At 53.9% G+C, this 18,789-nt stretch overlaps 1 protein-coding gene across 2 annotated transcripts in view; it reads left to right on the top strand.

Moving 5' to 3' along the window:
- Positions 1-18,789, top strand: part of FRMD5 (FERM domain containing 5) — a 117,315-nt gene that overhangs the window by 71,354 nt on the left and 27,172 nt on the right. For both annotated transcript variants that reach the window (XM_049813531.1, XM_049813532.1), the window contains exon 2: positions 16,476-16,580. In XM_049813531.1, the coding sequence (XP_049669488.1) occupies positions 16,476-16,580 (105 nt within the window). The remainder of the gene's footprint in view (positions 1-16,475; positions 16,581-18,789) is intronic.

Raw genomic sequence — 18,789 nt, forward strand, 5'->3', positions numbered from 1 at the left:
TCAGGGCTGAAGGGTGTTTTGTGCATCCTCTTGAAGGCTCTGCGGCAGGACCTGTGCTGATGCCAGCAAGGATCTTGCCACTCCAGGTCATGATTAGCAGATGGGGATGTCCTGCCTTGCACTCTCTGATGTCGGGATGGAGGAAACGATATTTCTGGTGATGAAAGAAATCACCAACTCAAAGTGGTGCTGGGGCTCTAGGTTAACCCCCTGGGTGTTCAGGGGAAACAAGGAAAAAACTATTTCTTGCCTTTAAATGAGTCAGAGCAGTAGATTCTTCACAAAATAAAATGTCAGTACCTCAGACTTTGCAGAACAGAATCTTTTTTTTTCTTACCCCCAACCGCTCATGTTCAGGTTTTCCATTGCCATGTTGACACCGTGATGCTATGAAGCCCTCGTAGATGAGTGTGCCTGCAGTGTCACCAGGCTCTGCGATGGCTACAGGAGTGGGGGAGCTCCAGCCCCACCTGATTTTGGTGGCAGCTTTGCATGAGAAAAGGCTGTGGCTCCAGCGTCCCTGGATTAAACCTCCGGTAAGCCCATGGACCATCAGAAAGCCAAAACAGCTTCGTGAGGATGTCCCACGGGCTGAGCGTTTCACAGGGTCTGAACTCCTCTGCTGCCATTTTTGCATTATTCTGAGGCAAAACAGTCCGTCCAGTGAGCCAAGCAGCCCAACTGAAACGTTGGCATCCAGCTTTTACCCTGCTTGGGCCTCCTGGTCTTTGCTGCAAGGGGACAGAAATTATTGTTCCCGTGGGCACTGCCCTGGCCAAGGCTTCCTCCTGCTCACCAGCTTCTCTGCAACCTGGGGCTGGGGAGGACAGCGTGGGTCTCCGTGGGTTTCCCTGCCCGGTGGTGGCTGTGTCATCCTGAACCTTACTGCTGGACCAGGGTCCTGCCTCCTTCACACTCAGGTGTGAGTAACCTGTCCTCATTCTTTAATTTTCTAGATAAAATAGTGTTCCTCTGCCCCATCCCCAGCTGGGGGAAGGGATGCACCTAAAGCTGGTTTTAGGAAGATGCATGAGTAAAAGCAAAGATTTCCCAGAGAGTAGTTCTCTGCTTTTCAAATGAGCTGATGAGTGACTGGGAAAGCAAAGACTGGAATTGCTCCCACTTTGTCTTGCCAGGACCTGAGGGACTGAGGTTTGGTTCGGTTCTGATCTGGCACTTCCCGAAGAGCCTGGATGCGCTATGTTAATGTGTTGGGCTTCCCGGCAAGGTGAGATCCCAGTAAGATCCCCTGGTAATGGCTTCACACACGGACCCACTCGAGTCCTGTGTGGCTGCCCCAGGGATGCTGCAGAGGACTTGATGCTTTAATCAGACACTGCTGCAGTTTGCTGCCTATGCTGCCTTCAGCCATTATGCCCAGCAGCGCTGGACGGGATCCATCGAACCACAAAAGACCCTATTTCCAGCAGAAGCACCCCCCAGTGACGCAAAGCAAGGGGAATGCAATTGCTTTAGAAAGTGGGCGCAGGAGAAGTGCCCATCACGGGTTTCAGCGGGTGCCATGTGCACATGGGGAGCAGCAGCTTCAGGTGAGCGTGCGCCAGAGCACAGCACCCACCTCCGGCAGCCCTGAGTCCTGGGAGCAGCACCCCGACAGAGAGCTTGGGGTGAGCCAGCTGTATTATCTGTCCTTTTAATAGAGCTTGTCCAGGTTGTGCTAAAAGTAAGTAGAAGTAACGATGGAGTTTTCATTTAAAAACTAAATACAGCTCCGAGACTCGGATGTCACAGGGGACACAGGATGCCATTGCTCGGTATTAACTTACTTCCGTTGCATATAGCACCAACTCGGGGCTTTGGCAAAGAGAACCTTTCCCTGCTCTAGGTTTCCTTTGCAGAAATGAGGCTGCTTGAGATCTCAAGCACCGCTTGGATTTCTTCTGAAAAATTCACCACTACCTCTTGACACTGGTCTTTAAAGCTGGCTGTGAAATCGGCCCGAGCAGAAATACAGCCTTTGTTGTGGGATTGTTGGGTAAGGTGATGCGGCAGTCCTGATGCAGGGGGTCCCATTGGGGGAGGGTCTCCTGTGCTCCTCCACTGGCTGGTCCTTTCCTCGCACACCCCTGGGTGACGTGCAGCCTTGTTGGCACCTCGCTGCTCACCTTGCCTGCTTTACCGCAACCCATCTGGAAACTGCGAGTGACTGCAGTGCTTGTTAGGATTATTTTAAGAAATTACTTCTTTATTTCTCTTTAATTAATTTTTAAAAATCCCCTGTATTTAATCCATGATAAATATTTGAATGGTGTTAAACTCACCATTCTGGCAGAAACTCGTGCCGTGCTTGTTCTTAACTGTGACTGACTGAAGAATATTTTGCTGCAAGAAGAGCAAACAGATGGCCCTGTTGCCAGCACCAAGGCAGCAGGATTGGAGCCTGAAGAGGAGACATTTCTGATGGAACTGCTTGGCTTTATTTTGTGTAAAACACAGTAGCTGGTGGTCACTAGCGGCCCTGTCTGTGCTGCCCGGGGCCTTGTGTGTGCTGGCACTGACAGCCCTCGGCTCCCGCAGGTCCGGTGCCTCCATCCGTGCCTTTTCAAGGAGCCAGAGTGGGCAGACACAAGGGAGCTGCTGTCCTGGGAGACATGGGATTCGGCAGCAAGGTGCCTTTTGCCCAGCCAGGCTCTATCCCAGCACCCCGGAATCAGCTCCGTGGAGGACAGGGGACAGCCGTGCAGCATCGGTCTCACCGGGGTCTGCACTGCCTCTGCAGTGCAGAGGGTGCGGGGACTAGCCACCCTCACTGGGGATGTGGGATGGGGGAGGACAGCATTGCTTTCCTGTTTCTTTGCTCTGTTTTCAGCAAGATCCTGCTCCAAGCTGAGAAAATGCCGGGGCTGTGGGGATTGTGCCTGGAGACCTGTGGTGCAGGCATCAGTACTGGGCTTTGTGAGGTTAGGGGAAAGTGCAGAGCAAGTTTTCCAAAGCCCTTGGGAGTGCAGAGTGTCAGGAAAACTTCCTCATCAAATGAGATAAAACCTCACCAGGTGCAGCAGTGAGGTATGGACAGGGTTACAGCCACGTTGGTTTACTTGCTGGGAAGCTGGCGTGTTCTAGAGGGGTAAGTCCCTGATTATGCTGTAGGATATTAAAATGTGCTGAACTGCTGTCCCACAGTGGATTCTTTCCTAAACGGGGACATAAGCAGAAATATCAGTGGCTGAAATTCAGTGATGGATAGCCATGAAGGACCTTTCGCATACGCCAGTATGTCAAAGGTTTTTAAAAACCTGTTTGTGGATTAAAACAAGGAATTGATAATCTGGAGTTTAAGGCTCCAAGAGCCACTTCATTAGTAACTTTCCTTTTCAAAAGCTTTATGAACTTCTAGAGCAAACTCCCTGGATAAGTCTTGAAGACAGAAATTACTGTGTCAGCTAGGAAGAAGGATTACAGATAACAGGGAATTAATACTGAAATGCATATGCTATAAATATAACAGGATTACATTCAAGTGTTATGTAAAACCCCTTTTCCTTACTCTGAGTCTCCTCTGGTGGGCAAGGTAACTGTGGGCTCCGGCACCAAGTCTCTGGGGGCTGCAGCGTGCGGTGGAGCAGGTGGGAGTTGGGGCTATCGAGGCACTATTCTGCATTTCCCACTTTGCTTCTTGCTCGCAGCTGTCATTTGCTCATCAGGGGACTCTGCTTCTGTTACTGCCTTTGAAAGGGCTTTTTGTGTGCGTTTCATGGAGACCTGTTTGTTTAGCACATGTGAAAATGCCTGGTGGCCCAGGGCAGGGTGGGCTTGCTCAGGTCTGGGCAGCAGTGCATCCCCAGCACCTCCCTGTTGGGGTCCAGTGCTCCTCGGTGTCCACAGGTCCCTGTTCCAGGTCCTCCCCAGCCATCTGGTTCTCCATGGCCTTTTATCCTTCTGTTCCCCCACACTGGGCCTGCCTTTGGAAGCCATCCACAGCATCCCCCCAAGAAAAATCATTCCCCTCTAGCCCTTACCCCTCCATCCCTTATCAGTTGCTGTGGTGGGGCCGGCATCCCTGCGGCAGCTGGGCACCAGCCTGGGGCTCAGAGGTTTGGCTGGAAACATGCCTGTGCTGACCCCTCTCTTCCCTGCTGCACCGGGCAGCTCGTGCTCAGGCCTCATTCCCCCCCTGGGTCTTCTCAGAAACCAAGGGACCGTTCCTGGGAACGGTCCCTCGGCACTCTTCTGAAGTCCTAGCTTCACTGATGGCTCTGAGAGCGTCTTCCCAGGGGCTTTTTATGACACTGAGGCTGCTTGGTGTTGTGAAGTGATTTCTGGAAACAGGGTGTAAGCTCCTGCCACAGCACATTTGAGCACAACAGCCTTTTGCTGAGGTCTTGCTGCCAGCCGTGTTCTCCATGTGTTTGAGTCGGAGATGTCGCGGGCAGGGTGGGTGACCCCACTCCTCCCCTCCCTGCAGTGGGCGCCCGCTACCCTGCTTATGTGGATCAAGTGCATCAGCTGGTGTAATAGCAGCAAAATAGCCAATAATAATAAATTCTTTCTGTGGCAATGGAGCAGGGCACAGGGAGAGGGATGGGGGGGACAGGACAGGAGTTGCAGGATGAAGGTCTCAGCACCTGCACGGGAGCTGCATGGTGCTCTGCCCTCCTGCCCCACTGGGGAGTGTGCTGTCCTCCTCGGAGACTGCCGGCTGACATTGGTGCGGGACCCTCTGGGCCAGTGCTGAGGCTGCTCTGGCACCTCTGCAGCCCCTTCTTGGGGGGGCCATCAGGAGAGAGGGGTCATTGCAGGTAACGCACCCCGTTAGAGCCTTACAGGCTTCGACGCTCTGCTCCAGGCGTAGTCACGGATTTCTGAGCTGCTTGTTCTCTGTCTGGAGATGAATATTCTCAGGCATGTTTTTGTCCATTTCCTCCTCATACCGCAGCTCAGATGAGACGTGGGATTACCCTGAGGGCTAAGACAGCTCTGCTAGAACTTCGCCCTGCCTGCAAAGTGAAGAGTAACTTTGTCTGAGGGATAATAAATCTCAGGCTTGTAGAGTAAAATACCAAATTTTGAAAATGAAGCATTTAAACCACAATATTGCAATCAAATTGCTAGCGAAAATCTCTCATGTTGGTAGTGAAGCTGGTGGTTCTTTGATCTCTCCCAGCTCAGATGTTGCTGCCAAAGAGACTTAAGCTTAAACTTCACTTTGTAAAATAGACTTTTTTTGACAGTTTCCTTTAAAAAATAATCTTCTCCTAAGCTCAGGAAGCAGGGAGGAATGGCCAGCCCCACAACAAGATTTCCAAACCAAATAGCGCAGAAAGGAGCCGCTTTCAACTGCTGCTATTTCTTCTGTAAATCCTGTGCTTAATCCGCAGAGTGGCTGTGGGGTAATTTGTCATTTTAGCTCCAGAAGTTGCAAACATTGTAGTGAGGCTGGGGGTCCAGCAAGGTTGAATTGGGGCTGGCGGTGGCTGGTGCTGCTCCGGGTGAGCAGAGTTTTTCTGCAGCCCTGGGACTGGTCGGGCTCCCTTGACCACAGGCTCGGCGTGCTGCCGCTTGCCAGATCCTGGCTGTATCGTGGCAGGAGAGCTGGAACACGAGTGGCACTGCAAACGGCCGAACCGCAGCTGGCTGATGTGGGAGGTCAGCCCAGTAGGTTGCAAAGCCCTAGTGCCTCTCTTCAGCTCTGTTCCTGCTCCTCGCCAGTTCTTTTTGGCCACATCTGTGGAGCAGATCCAGCCCTGCCCAGGCACTGGGGCTTTGAGCCCGGTCAGATGGGCTGCTCGGGGCTCTGAACCCCCTTCTTGCCATGAACCGCTGGAGCCCTGGCTCGGAGCAGCTGCCTGGCACTGCCAGAGCCGCGGTGCTGGGTGCAGCAGAGGAGAGGTGCCCGCCAGTTTGTGCGGAAGGAAACACAAAATTATTACATGGGAGGGAAGAGGGAATCTTATTACGCAGTTTGGAGTGATCTGAGACGGTTCTCGGGTGGCTGATTGGGCCAAGGTGCAGCAGAGCCATCACCACTGCTCACCAGCTTTTCCCAGCCCACATCAAGCAGCTTTGAACTTGTCTGTGCCTCTGAGCATCCGACCTGCGCCTCTCCCCCTGTGCAGTGGGAGATGCGGGATGCCTTGCAGCTTCTGCTGATATGTTTTCCTTTCTCCCCTGGCAGGAGGTAGAAGGGCCCCAGCCCCTCCGTTTTGCTCCCAGCCCCCCTGCAGCCTGTGACCATGGGAATTGCTTCCCTGCCACGCGAGGCATGTATTGTGGCTGCTTGAATAACGTGAACAATCCCCCACTGCTTCTTTCGATCTGGAGCGAGTACACTTCCAGCATCCCCCCGTGACCGCAGCTTGTGCTCACCTGCCTTGCAAAGCCTTGACTGTGAAGTGAGCACACTGGTTTTGGGGTTCAGCTGCTGTCTGCAGCCCCTTGTGATTTGCTGGGCTCCCCCCCCACCATTGTCCCCTCCCTGGGGACCAGCCTCTTCACCAGCTGGGGCAGGACCTTCACAAGGAGCCCTGCAAAGCACAAGCCAGTCTGGTTTGGTGCTTCTGAAGTTTTGCAGTACGAGCACACTGAAGGAGATGGGAAGAGCTTGCCTGCTGAGGGATTTCTGAGATGTCCCGCATGGCGAGACTGCTGGGTGAGGCGATGGTGGAGCGAGTACGTGGTACCCAACCATCGCCTTCCCCTTGCAGGAAGCACATTTAAGGTTGGCTGATGGGGTTTTTCAGCAGACACGTCACTGTGGGCAGGGCCATCAGCAGGACCTGGCTGGCTGTTGGCAGGCTGTGGGAAGGGGCCAGGCTGGTGAAGGGGCTGGTTGTGCTCAGCCTCATCGTGGAAATTGGCCTTGCTCATCTACCACTGGTTATGGAGATGGCAGGTTTGGGTGGCAGTGGTGCTCGGGCTGATGTGGGAAGCTTACACTCTTATATGGCTTCGGGCTTGATGCTGTGTGATACCTGATTAAGAAACTGGAATGAAACAAAAATGTCATGGCACATGGTAAATAGTTTAAAAAATAGCTTTGCTACCAGTTTCCACAAGCAAGACTTTAGGACAGACTAGGGTCTCATCCTGCAATGCAAAGCTGTCCCTTGCCGCAGCGAGTTCACAATTCCAGAGCATGGCTGGGGCGTGCAGACGCGCTGCCCGAGAGCTGCTATGCTTGGCAGGATGGGGAATGCTCCTGCCTAAAGTGAGGCACACCATTCATTTATAGATGAGCCGCTATTTTTATATATCTTTTTTTTTTTAGCTGTGTATGACCCTAATTTTGGCTGAGGAGCTTAGAAAAGCTAAGAATGCAAGGTTACTTTAATCTTCTTAAAGTTTAAAAATCATCTGGGATTCATCTGTTTGATAGTGCTGGAGGCGCTTATCTCCCTGTAGAAACCTTGTTTCTGTTTTGCAGTAGGTCGTGAAAAACTCTTTTGCAGTAATAGGTGCCAAATTGCAACATTCTGCACTTTTCATCTTCTTTGAAACTTTACAGATGCTGACGCTCAGCGTGGCAAGGTACTCGGCAGCTCCTCTGCACCGTGCTGGGAAGGGGCACCACGATGCTGGGCTGGCAGCATCCTTGCTGCCATGGTGCAGGTCTAGAGCCAGATGGGTCCCAACCAAAGTTTTGTTGAGCTCTGTTGAGAAGCAGACCCTGCAGTCCTCGGCATAGGCAGGTTTCTGTCGCTGAGTTGTGGGACAGGTGTGTTTGCTACTGGAAAATGCTGGCAGGATCTCCCTGCCATCGGCACAGTGCCGTCTTTCTGTCTCCCCGTAAAAAGGGATCATAAAACTCCCTGGAAGAGCTCGTTCCCAAGGCCACTGATGAACCCATCTCCTCCCCAAGCAGAAAGCAGTAAATCTGTGTGAAGCTGTTGCTGACACATTAATGCTCCTCAGGTACCTCATAAAGATGCTGCGGGGCTGGACAGCTCTAAAGCACTTTGTAGAGGAGCAGCGCAGGTAGCGATGGATTCCTGGAGCCAGCACCAGTCCTCTCTCCTGTGGCAGCATCCCCTTCCACAGGGTTTGTTCCTCATCCAGCTCCTCTCCTCCATGGGAGAGACCCCGCTAGTTTGGCCAGGCAGCAGGAGGGGAGCGCACCCAGGCAGCCGCCGTGCCCTGGTGGGTGGCAGGCAGGGCTGGCAGAAAGGAGCAAGAGCAGAGCCTGCATCCACGGCTGCAGGTAAACTCATGAACGGCAGCATGTGCGTGGGGCTGGATGGCCATGGCACGTTCCCAGGAGGATTTGCACATGCCACCAGAGGGTGTGGGGAGGCTGGGTGGGTGCAGGACAGTGAGCCAGGCTGAGCGTGGCTGTTGTGGCCGTTGCCATGAGTGCACGTAGCTGTATCTCAAGGCAATGTGCTCCCCTGAGCCTTTCCAGCCCTGAATCCGTCTTGTCCCAGAGTCTGTCCCTGAAGTCCACCCGCTGCCCTGACAAGCTCAGCTGGTCTGCAGAAGTCCAGCAAGGCTGTGAGTTGGAGTACTGGGATGTGCTGGGGGCTCCAGAGAGCCCACAGAAACAGGGAGTACCATGAGAACTGGTCCCAGGGACATCCCAGCACCCTTGGACGAGATCGGGTGCGAGGGATGATACAGGATGTGGGCTGAGCTGAGGGGGGTCAGGCCCCCCGAAGGCATTGCCCCACGCTGCCACACTGCCCTGCAGCACTGAAACCATTTGGGTTTCACTCGTGCTTTGGGGCAATGCATGGCGTGGCTGCAGGGACCATCACAGAAAAATTCACGTTTGCAGATTTTCTGCCTGCTTATGCCATAATGCAGCCTTCTGCGAGCAGTGGCACATCTTCATCTCATTTAACACGAGACTAGGCAAAATTAGGGACTATTATGAGTCAGAACAATTCAGTGTGATACGTCACGAGTGACTGGCAATCCGTGTTATCCTCGGCAGATCTGCGCTCGAAGCAGCATCCAGTAGCACAACATTAGCACGGTGCTGCTGGCTCCTGGCACAGCCGCTGCACTGCCTCTGCAAATCAGCCTCTGCCGGAACGCTCCTTACTGTCCTGCTCAATTGCACAATTGACATTAATAACGGCAATGCACCACCCTACAGCATCCAGATGTGTCTGGACATGCTGCTATGCTTATCTGCAGTTCCTCAAGTTTTTATATATAACAGAAGTTTAAGACAGAAGAAAGTTATTAGCAGGTGTTAGTATTTGGCAGCAAATAACTCTGTGGGGTGCGTGTCAGCTTGGCGTGCGGCATTCACGGTGTGTGCAAGTGGGGATTGCTAATGGTGCAGCTGGCAATAGTCTCTCATTAGACTGCTGTACCCTGAAAGGCTGACCTCAAAAACTTGCAAACCTTAAGACAGATATAAGTCTTACTTTATAAGAACATATAAAGATCAAAACATAGAATATTTAAGCTGATATTATGCAAGAGAGCTCTTTTAAGTCGTGATTTGTAAAGACAGTTCAGATAATTTCCTGAAAGACATACTCATAATGATTAATTTAGAATATGTTTAATTCAAGTTAGAGAGATCAAAGAGGAAGCATTTCCCCCTGTAATGCTGTTTGCATTTTTACACTTTCACCATATTCCATTGGACTGGGGGGGATGTCTGATTTGTCCTTCGTTGCCGTTTCTCTGTGTTAAAATTGCAGAGGAAAGCATTATGTGGACATTCATGCTAATTTGGGGCATGGGTAGGGAAAGGGAGAAGAGCCTGGAGCAAATCCCTGCAAAAGTGGCTCTGGGAGGCGAGGAGGGGCGTGATGCTGGGGATGGCGAATCGTCCCCTCTGTTCTTCTCGTCTAGCTAGAAAGGTTCACGCTTCTGCGGTGTTCTCTGGCATTTTCTGTGACTGTTGTATGTAACAGACTTTCCTGAGTGGGAAAGTTCAATTAGCATGAGTAGGACAGAGCCCACATTGCTGTAGCGGGATGAGCAGCGTGCCTGGCTGGGGCTGCCTGCGGCAGGGCAGGGGCTCAGACAGAGTCGCCAGATGTGCGACGCACCGCTGGCAGCGGAGGGGGAAGGGAGAGTGCACGTGTTGAGGCAGATGCTTTGGTTCCAACAGCCCTTCAGGTCTAATTGGGAATAATTTACGAGTACGTCTTTATTTATGCAACTACGATTTCTGTTATAGGGTCAGTTGTTTTAACCTTTGTGGCTGTGTCAAATGTCCCTTTTAGTTCAGCCTGGGAGGTAATCTTTTCTAGAAGAAGAAAATAAAATCTGTATTTATTACTATTTTGGATATAATCTGGGAGGAGGTCCAGTCTTCCTAATGCACGTAACAGCTGATCTGGGAAGGTTATTTTGTGCCTGTTAGGCACGCAAGGCTTGGGCGTTTGTTTTACTGCTCACAAGATGCTGCTGCAGTTTCTCTTTTCTCAAGCTCCATGTTGCTGCTTCAGTCCTCATTGAAAAAATGAAAAATTATTTAATGAAAGTACAATAACTTGCTCTAACTCAGGAAAAGGGATTTGGATTCTGCCAGGTTTCGTTATTCCTTTCCATTCTGTGCCCTTGTGCCTGAGCCAGGCGCACAGCCTGTACCGGGCGGTGGTTGTGTCTGACAGTGATGGATGATACACGCAGAGACTCAATTAGCCTATTAATAAAGCACAATCTAGGCCACGGTTTTCCAAGTTTGGCACCTAAATCTGTATTCAGGCTCATAAATGAGTGGCCTCATTTCCCGAGCAGCGGCCGGCGGTGCCGGTGACAATTGCGTGCTGGCGAGCCGGCTGGCAGCACCCCGCTCAGGCGAGCCGCAGGCACTTTGCTCCGTGTCCCTGGGCACAGCCGCAGCAGGGCGGTGGGCGAGCGGCGCAGGCCTGAAGGGTCTGGTTTGGGGTGGGAATGGGTGGGCACCGCAGTTGCGGGGACCCGACCTGGGACCGTCCACATCTGCATCCCCAGCGGGAGCAGCAGCTGCCGATTCCGCGACTCATTAAATGAATGTCTCTGCACAAGGGAGCTAGGGAGGGCTGCGGGGCAAGGTGGGCGTTCTGCCCTGCCAGGGCTGGGGTCCTGGGGGACGCCTCCTTTGCCAGCCCAAGGGGTTGCCTTTGGCTTGGGCTGGAGCTGAGCAGTTGCGCTCAAATTCCAGGTTTCTGGTCCTCGAGCCATGCAAAAGGGGACATGAACAGTGTGGATGGCCCTGGGGTCCCCGCTGTCCCTCCTGCTCCTGATGTGTCTGCTTTCCCCGCTGTGGACTGGCATCTCGTTCCTCTGCAGGGTGGTCTCTGCTGGACACCATCGAAGGATGCTTCCTGAGGACAGGGCAGCGCCGGGGGCGGCCATGCCTGTGGCCTGCGTGGGAGCTGCTGTGCAGGTGCCCACCCAGCATGGCCGCAATGCATGGAAGCCTCGGGGGGCTGGTGCCTGGCCTGCGGCTTTGCCAGTGGGTCCCTGGCCGACGGCAGTGGCGGCAGGGCTGCAACAAATGCAGCAGACCTGTGTGGCTGGGGGGGCTGACCAGCACCATTAACCCAGCCCAGTGAGAGTCCAGTGTGCAGGGCAGGCTGCGGCCAGCAGCAGCTGAAATATGAGTTTCACTGTCTGAGTATGGAAATGGGAATCTTTCATTTTTTTCCAATGCCAGGTGCATTTGAACATCATAGCAAGGGTGAACAGCAGGCTTTTCCGTTTGGCCTGTGCAGGTGGAGGGATGCAGGAGAGGAGAGCAGGCAGAGACAATTCCTGAAATTTTAGCTCTGCGCTGTCAGAGCGTTGTTCCCATCGGCTGGCGGGACTTGCTGCCTGTGGGGAGTTCTGTTTGTTTATGGTCTCAGCATCTCCCAAAGACCGGGATGGGTTTGGCAGGACTGCTGCCTGCTCAGCTCCAGCCCATCTCCCCAGCCGTGCTGCAGCTGCAAAATGCTTCAGCTGCCTCGGTGCAAGCTCTCATGGCACCACTCTCAACACTCTCCTGCTGCTTCACCTTCTTTTGGCCCAGAACAGCTGCCTCAAGTCTCCGTTTCTACAACAAGGAGAGTTGCTTAAAAACACAGTAATAAATTGGGGAAGAGCGTGAGTCAGCTGAGCTGAGCCAGGCTGGGATTCACTGCGGTGCCCAGCCAGCAGCCGTCCCCAGCTGCAGGCTCTGCAGGCTTTTGGCTGCTCTGCTGTATTTTAACAGCAAGGTCCAAAAGCCCAGCGCTGTTTTACTTTGGCATGAGCCAGGTGAGGTTGGGCAAACCTTTTTCGGCCAGGCTGCAAGGTCGGGCTCTTCCAGGTGAGCGTGAGGGCAGCTTGCTGTGCCATGCCAGCAGTGGCAGCCTGGCTGGCACGAGGACACTCGTCCTCTCCGGTGCCAAACAACCTTGTGGCCCCAGGAACAACACCTGGAGTCCTTGGCTGCATTCCCTTAGGGTGGTGTGTGCCCAGCATCACCCCAAGGAGCTGCAGTGCCGGAGCAGGATGCTGACCCAACGGCTGCTGCATGGGCAGCATTGAGCAGCAGGACTGGGGCTGGTTCTGGGCTGCAGCCCCACAGGCATCACAGGTGCCCTCAGGACAAAGCAAAGAGCTGGCAGCCATGGCCAGGGCTGCCGTCGAGCGCTGGTTTTCAGTGGCACCTGCTGTCGCTGCAGTAGCCGTGGGAGATGTTGTCACATGCAGCCATATCCCCAGTGCTCCTTGGAGGATCCTCTGTGATCCCTCCCAGGGGATTCACTTGCAGGAAAGTGAAACCTCACTGTTACCCCCAGTGTGTGAGAGCAAAGCTGCAGACCTGTTTATTGGCCCAGGGAGGCTTTGCAAACCACAGACCAGAGGACCTTCATGTCTTGCAGACACTGGTGTGGCTGGTGCAGAGGCCGAGCAGAGCTGAGCAGAGCCCGCTCGGCCACATCAGGGTGCTCTCAGGGGGAGCACCCAGCTGCTGCAACTTCATCTCAAAGTCGTCTCATCTGCTCAAGTGAAGCTCTTCTGGAGTCAGTTTTCTCTTGCATGTGCATGCAGCCCACAGAGACACAGCTACAAGGCTGATGGGGGGGGGGGGGGGGGCTCTGTTTAATCTGCAGAGATGTGATGCTTGTGATAATGGTGAACATGCCCATGTCCCTCACTGGGGGGAGAGACACCTGAACACCCCCGAGGACTCAGGCTACAACTGTCTTTTAACGCCGTGTGTTTTACGGTGCATCAGTCACTGCATAAAAAGCTGCCCTTGACTGCATCCCAAACAGATCCCATCAAACACATTTGCCACAGGAGGCTTTTTAAGACTTGACTTAAGCTTGGCTGATGCCCAAGTGAGTCCCACCCCATTCAGCGAGCGAGGGGTAAAGGAGGGGAGAGCAGGGACTTGGTCCCAGGGCTGTCAGGCTGTGCAGATCAGCTCGTGCCTTGGGGGTGGCTTGAGACAGCCCTGGGGGGATGGGTTGCCCGAGGCTGCAGAGATGAACCTCAGAGGCAGCCGACAAATCCTCTCCATTGCCTCTGGGTATTTTGGCGAGACTGCCATGCTGATGCGGTAAGCACAGGGCCTGGCTCCGGGAAATGCAGGCGGTAGAGCGATGGGAGGGCTGGAGTACGACCACAACGGCACCGGGGCAGAGAGTTGGGGCACAGTCAGCAGCAGGATTTCCAAAGGAGACTTCACATCTCACATCGGCAATTGCTTCAAGGCCATCATCTTCTGGGAGGAGCAGGTCCCCGTGAGCATCCCCTGCCCCTCAGCCGAGCTTTGCTGGGCAGCATCGGGGTCTCCCCTCTGCTGCTCCATCTGGTGCAGTGGCTGTCTGTCCTTCCCCTTCCTTCTGGTTCGACCGGAGCTGGGGTGGGCACCGCACGCCCCACATCCCCCCCAGCCCTTTCCTCTATGCTGCGCGGCCGATTCTCCTGCTGACTTCTGCGTGCGACCGCCCAAGACGCTCCGTCAGCCCGTTGCTGCTGGCCGAGCGCCAGCGCTGCAGCAGCCGGGCGAGCAGGACGGGCTCTCCCTGCACGGCCGCCTGCGAAGGCAAGGGTTTGCAGCTCTGGACCGGGATGACCCTGCTCCAGCAGCAGCACTGCCCGGGGGTCACCCCATCAGATCGCCTTTGCTGCCCTGGTGCCTGCCAGGCTCCGGCTCCAGCACCGAGGGCAACTCATTTTAGCAGCTGCATAATTGCAGCCTGAATTTCATGACTCTCTAAATGAAGCACTACTAATTTAAAATGCAGAGGCATTTATCATACTGTACCAAGTCCCAGGAACGGGTTAATGCCAGACCCGTGGGGTTCCCCGGTTGCACGGCCTGTGTCTGCTGAGTGATTATTTGATCAGATAATGCACGTGTTAAATATATTTGTCAGGAAACAGAAACCTGTGTTATCTGAAGGAGGCAGCGTCGGCTGCCAGGAGCAGCCTTTGATCTGTGGAGACGTGGCACTGTAAAGCAGGTCCCCCATCGACTGCAGCGCAGCCATTCCCAGGTCCTCCGGCAAACCCCAGAGCGGGGCCGAGGGCTGGCAGCAGGGAAGGCTGGCAGGCTGAGGGGCCAGATCCTGCCAGCACATCCCCGTCAGCCCAGGCACCTGGGTGCCATTTCCTGGGTGCCATAAAGGGGACAAAGATAGCAAGGTCCGAACCATTTTACCTGTTCTCCCTCTCTGGCCCCAGGTGAGGGGGTTTCCCAGGGCAGCAGCACCTGGTTTAAGCTTTTCAGAAATACATAAAATACTGGTTTTGATCCCAAACCTGGCACAGGCTGAGAGGACCCCGCTCTTAGAAAGCGCTGAGGCTCAGGGGGTGAGACCACCACAGAGGTACAGCTCTGCTCAGCACGGAGCCGTTGCCCTGGGATGGACCCTGCAAGCAGAGTTTCATGAATTATCCGGGTGTACCTGGGTTCTTGTCCATGAGCAAAATGTTACAGTGGTCAATTTTAAGTTGGATGGAAAATTTTGGAGTAGTTAAATTGCTGTCATATAAGGGATATACAGTGTTGCACAGCTGTACACTTGGTCTGGGCAAATCCCATTGCTGATGAATCAGCTCTCATGGGGCGGCTCTATGGCCTTTGGGGGTGCGATTCTGGAGAGAAAAGGAAGTGTTGAACCAGAGAAGCCTCGGTATAATTCCTAATTCTTATTGGCTTATTGACTTAAAACCTTTGGCACATAAGAAAACCATTTCTGGAAAAAATAGCAATAATCTTTTTGACAGAGAGGATGTATGGCCCATCTCCAGCAGTGATCCCCACGGCTGGATGAGCTGTGAGTGGGGTCCTGGGGGGCTGTGAGTGGGTGTCACCGGGGTCCTGGGGTCTCTGACTCTCTTGGGTGCTGCATTTCCACACCAAGCGTAGGAAGAACCATGGTGTCCTGGACTGAGCACTGCTGTGGAGCAGCTCACAGCACGCAAATTAAGTGTGTGCTTCAGTCGTTGCGCCACTGGAAATTAATTTTTTAATAACTTTGAGATGTTTCAGATTTTATGTCTATAATACTTTAAAATTCTCCATTAATATTCTGTCTAGCACTAGCTGTAAGTTGTACTAGCACACAGGAACTTATAAAGCTGTAATTCTCATTGCCCAGACACTCCTGCTCTCCAGAGTAGGGCTCTGGCAGCACAGGCTGGTCCTGGAGAAAGTATAAATCTGTGGCATCCCTCTGCCACAGCCCGCAGCAGTGCAGAGCCCCAGGGACAAGGAATGGGGAAGGCTCTTTCCTAAAAGCTCAGTAGCAGAAAAGGGCACAGAAGAAACATGCTAAAACCAGGCAGGTCAGCACTGGACTCATGCTGTAGTGTCATACCACGGGAAGACTAAGAGAGCCAGAAGAGAGCGAAAGCAATGAGCTGACAGTGACCTGTGCCGTGCCTATGGTGAGGGTGTCCAACAGGGATCACAACAGCAGCAAAGCTGTGACCTTGCTGATCTGCCTGAAAACATGGGCCAGGCAAACAGACCCCAAAATTCACAGCTTCCCCACCTAACACTTCACTATGACTCGAGCTGCAGCCCGATTCCCAGACAGACTCTGACCTTGGTCACAGTTTTCTTCATGCTTTTAAAATACCCTGGGTGTTTCATAGCATTCAGGCTGTGTTTGGGGCGATTGCTGTTCTGCTCTACTCACGCTCTCGCTGCGCTCTCACCGTGCCCTCACCGCACACTCTGCCCTGGCAGCTTCGCCATCAGCAGTGCTGCCTAGAGCTGCCTAGATGCAGATTTGTTGTCCAAGTGGCTGTGGGTTTTTGACCGATGCTGCAGCCTCCTGCCGAGCCCTGGACAGCCTCAGCATCTCACCTGGGTGTGAGCCGCAGGTCTCTGGATGGGGACGGGGACCACTGCGTTATGGGGTCCTGCTCCTGGCTGCTGTTGGGCTGCGCCTTGGATGGGATGGGAGACAGTTTCTGAGCTGAAAATATCACTGGTGAAGCACTATGGAATTGGCAGCATTTGTACCGTCCTTGCTGTCACTTTACAAGTTTTGGACCCTGCACCCACCCAGTGTGCCCCAGCTCCTCCGCTCCACCGCCCTCCTCCTCCCGCTTTGTAAATGAGTTTCTTTGTCTTGCAGAGAGATGCCAAGGGCCAGTACCTGTTCGACCTTCTCTGCCACCACCTGAACCTGCTGGAGAAGGACTACTTCGGCATTCGGTTTGTGGACCCTGACAAGCAAAGGGTGAGAGTCCTTCCTGCCCAGGCTGGGTGATGGGGTTTCTTGCAGCTCGGTGGTATCAGACTGGTCCTTGCTGCTGCAGCTGCGGACTGGAACACAAGGCAAATGGCTGCAACAAAATTTGGTTTAGGCAGTGATGAGGGTCCCTTCCCCAGCAGTTCTCCCCTGCCCTGCTGCTGGGCAAGGGAGATTATGGGTGCCCTGACAGGGTCATTGCTTTGCCTGTGGGAAGAGCAGCTACTCATGGCCCCCTGAGCACCCTGGGGAGACCTGTCACCCCTTCCCACCTCTTCTGCTAGAGCCAGGGCTGAGTCTCGTGCTGCAGCCCCAGGGAGGGGGGGCCATGGTGCACCCGGGCTCCAGCAGCAGCAGCAGCAGTGTCCCAGCTCCGCTGATACATCCTCAGCGTCAGTCGGGATGTGCAAGCCCAGAGGAACTCACACGGCTATCAGAGCCCTGCGCGAGTGGTGAAAGCATCTTCCATTTGCAAAGTGAAAGGATTTGATGCAATTGCAAAGGTAAAGAGGGAGATCTCCTGATACTGGGTTTGCAGGACTATTTCTAGCACGGAGTCAAATTTGACACTGAGATTAGGCCATGCGACAGCTTCGTGCCGAGAATCTAAACACTTGTGCGTGTCGCCTCAGGCAATGGAGAGTGAAACAAGACATCGGAGTGCACAGAGCCGAGAGCCCCTGCGGCAGGACCTGGTCTGACCCGGCAGCGCAGCTCCCAGCACGGATCCGTGCAGAGTCCCGCTGAGTCCCAGGGCAGCTGCCACAGGTCGGGGCAGAGGGTGGCACAGCCTCTCGCAGGGGCAGAGCCCCACGGGTGGGTCCCGTGTGCCGCGGTCCCAACGAGCTGGATTTCCACGCAGAAGTTGTGTGAGTGAGCCCTGCCACTTCTTCAGGACTGACTGTCCACGCTCCTTTTAAAACGTGTGCAGAATGCAAGCTCCGCACAAACACATGTTAAATTGCTGCTTGCTATTAGAGCACTTGAGGTTTGTGAATGAGAAGTGCTGTGAACACACTTGCGGGCATAGCTATTAATAACAATCTTGTGTTGCACTTCCTGCTGATCAATATAAGCCACGGTGACAAACAATTTCTGCTCCCCAAGGTACCTTCTGCTGTGTCTGTTATAGGGAGCAGCCACTGTTAAGCAAGGAGCTGGGTGCGGGGCTGTTCCCTCACTGCTGTCTGCAGTGGGATGGGGCCCATATGGGCTCCTCGCTCCCCCCATCTCCCTTCCAGGGGCACTCACTGATGCTCATGTGGCTTTTCTCACCCAGAGCAGTAGCTTCCTCTTCCTCGTCCTCCCCACCTTGCTAAGTCACAGCCATCAGGGAGCACGTGATGCTGCTGCCTCTGGTGGGGTCTCACCCCCCCAACTTGTGTTTTCTGGGCTCTCTCCCTCCCAACTTCTCCAGCCTTCTCCCAGATTTGCCTCCTGGCCATCATTGTCACGCTGATGCATGACCTGTCTGAGGGCTGGATTTGCAGTGGGCTGTGGAGTGGTGGCTCTTCAGTGCTGGAGAGCAGCATTTTTCTTGCATGATGCTGAGGGATCATTAACTGCTGCTCCATTTGTGTTGGCTCTTTGTGTCCCTGCTTTTTGGTGAATCGCATCTTTAAACACATGTAGAAATAAAACCCTGTGCATAATGCATTATTATGCATCATCTCTGTGGGCACAGTTGGTGGAGAGAGAGCACTGCTGAAGTCTGCACGTACCGAGAGCTCCGCATGGCACTCTGGAAAACCCCTCAGCATAGTCACTGTGTGGAGGAGGTATACTGGGATTTTTTCTTGGAGCATCTTCTCTTGCAGCAAATGAGTGGGCAGATGGAGAACGCAGGGTCCATGTCTTGTCCGAGCTGGTGCAAAGAGAGGACGTTTCTCTGCTGTCACGTGTGGTGGGTCAGTGCCCAGGGCCTGCTTCTTCTACACTCTGGATGCAAAGCCCAAAGCAGGCAGTGGCTGCCTGCAGCAGCGTGGGAGCCCCTCTGGGAGAGGGGGAGAGGGGTGCGGAGGCAGAGCTGGCACACTCGGTGATGCCGAGGACACTCCTTTTACTGGTGCTTTGCTTCTCCTGGAAATAATCTGACTCAGTTCAGACCATGAGAGTTGAGGCAAGAGCCATCGCTCAGCTTTGAGCAGCATCCCAGGACGGGACTGCTTTGTGGGGGAGACTCCTCCACGGAAGAGCC

Source organism: Accipiter gentilis, chromosome 10, assembly GCF_929443795.1.
Source record: "Accipiter gentilis chromosome 10, bAccGen1.1, whole genome shotgun sequence".
In the NCBI taxonomy this organism is placed as follows: Eukaryota; Metazoa; Chordata; class Aves; order Accipitriformes; family Accipitridae; genus Astur; species Astur gentilis.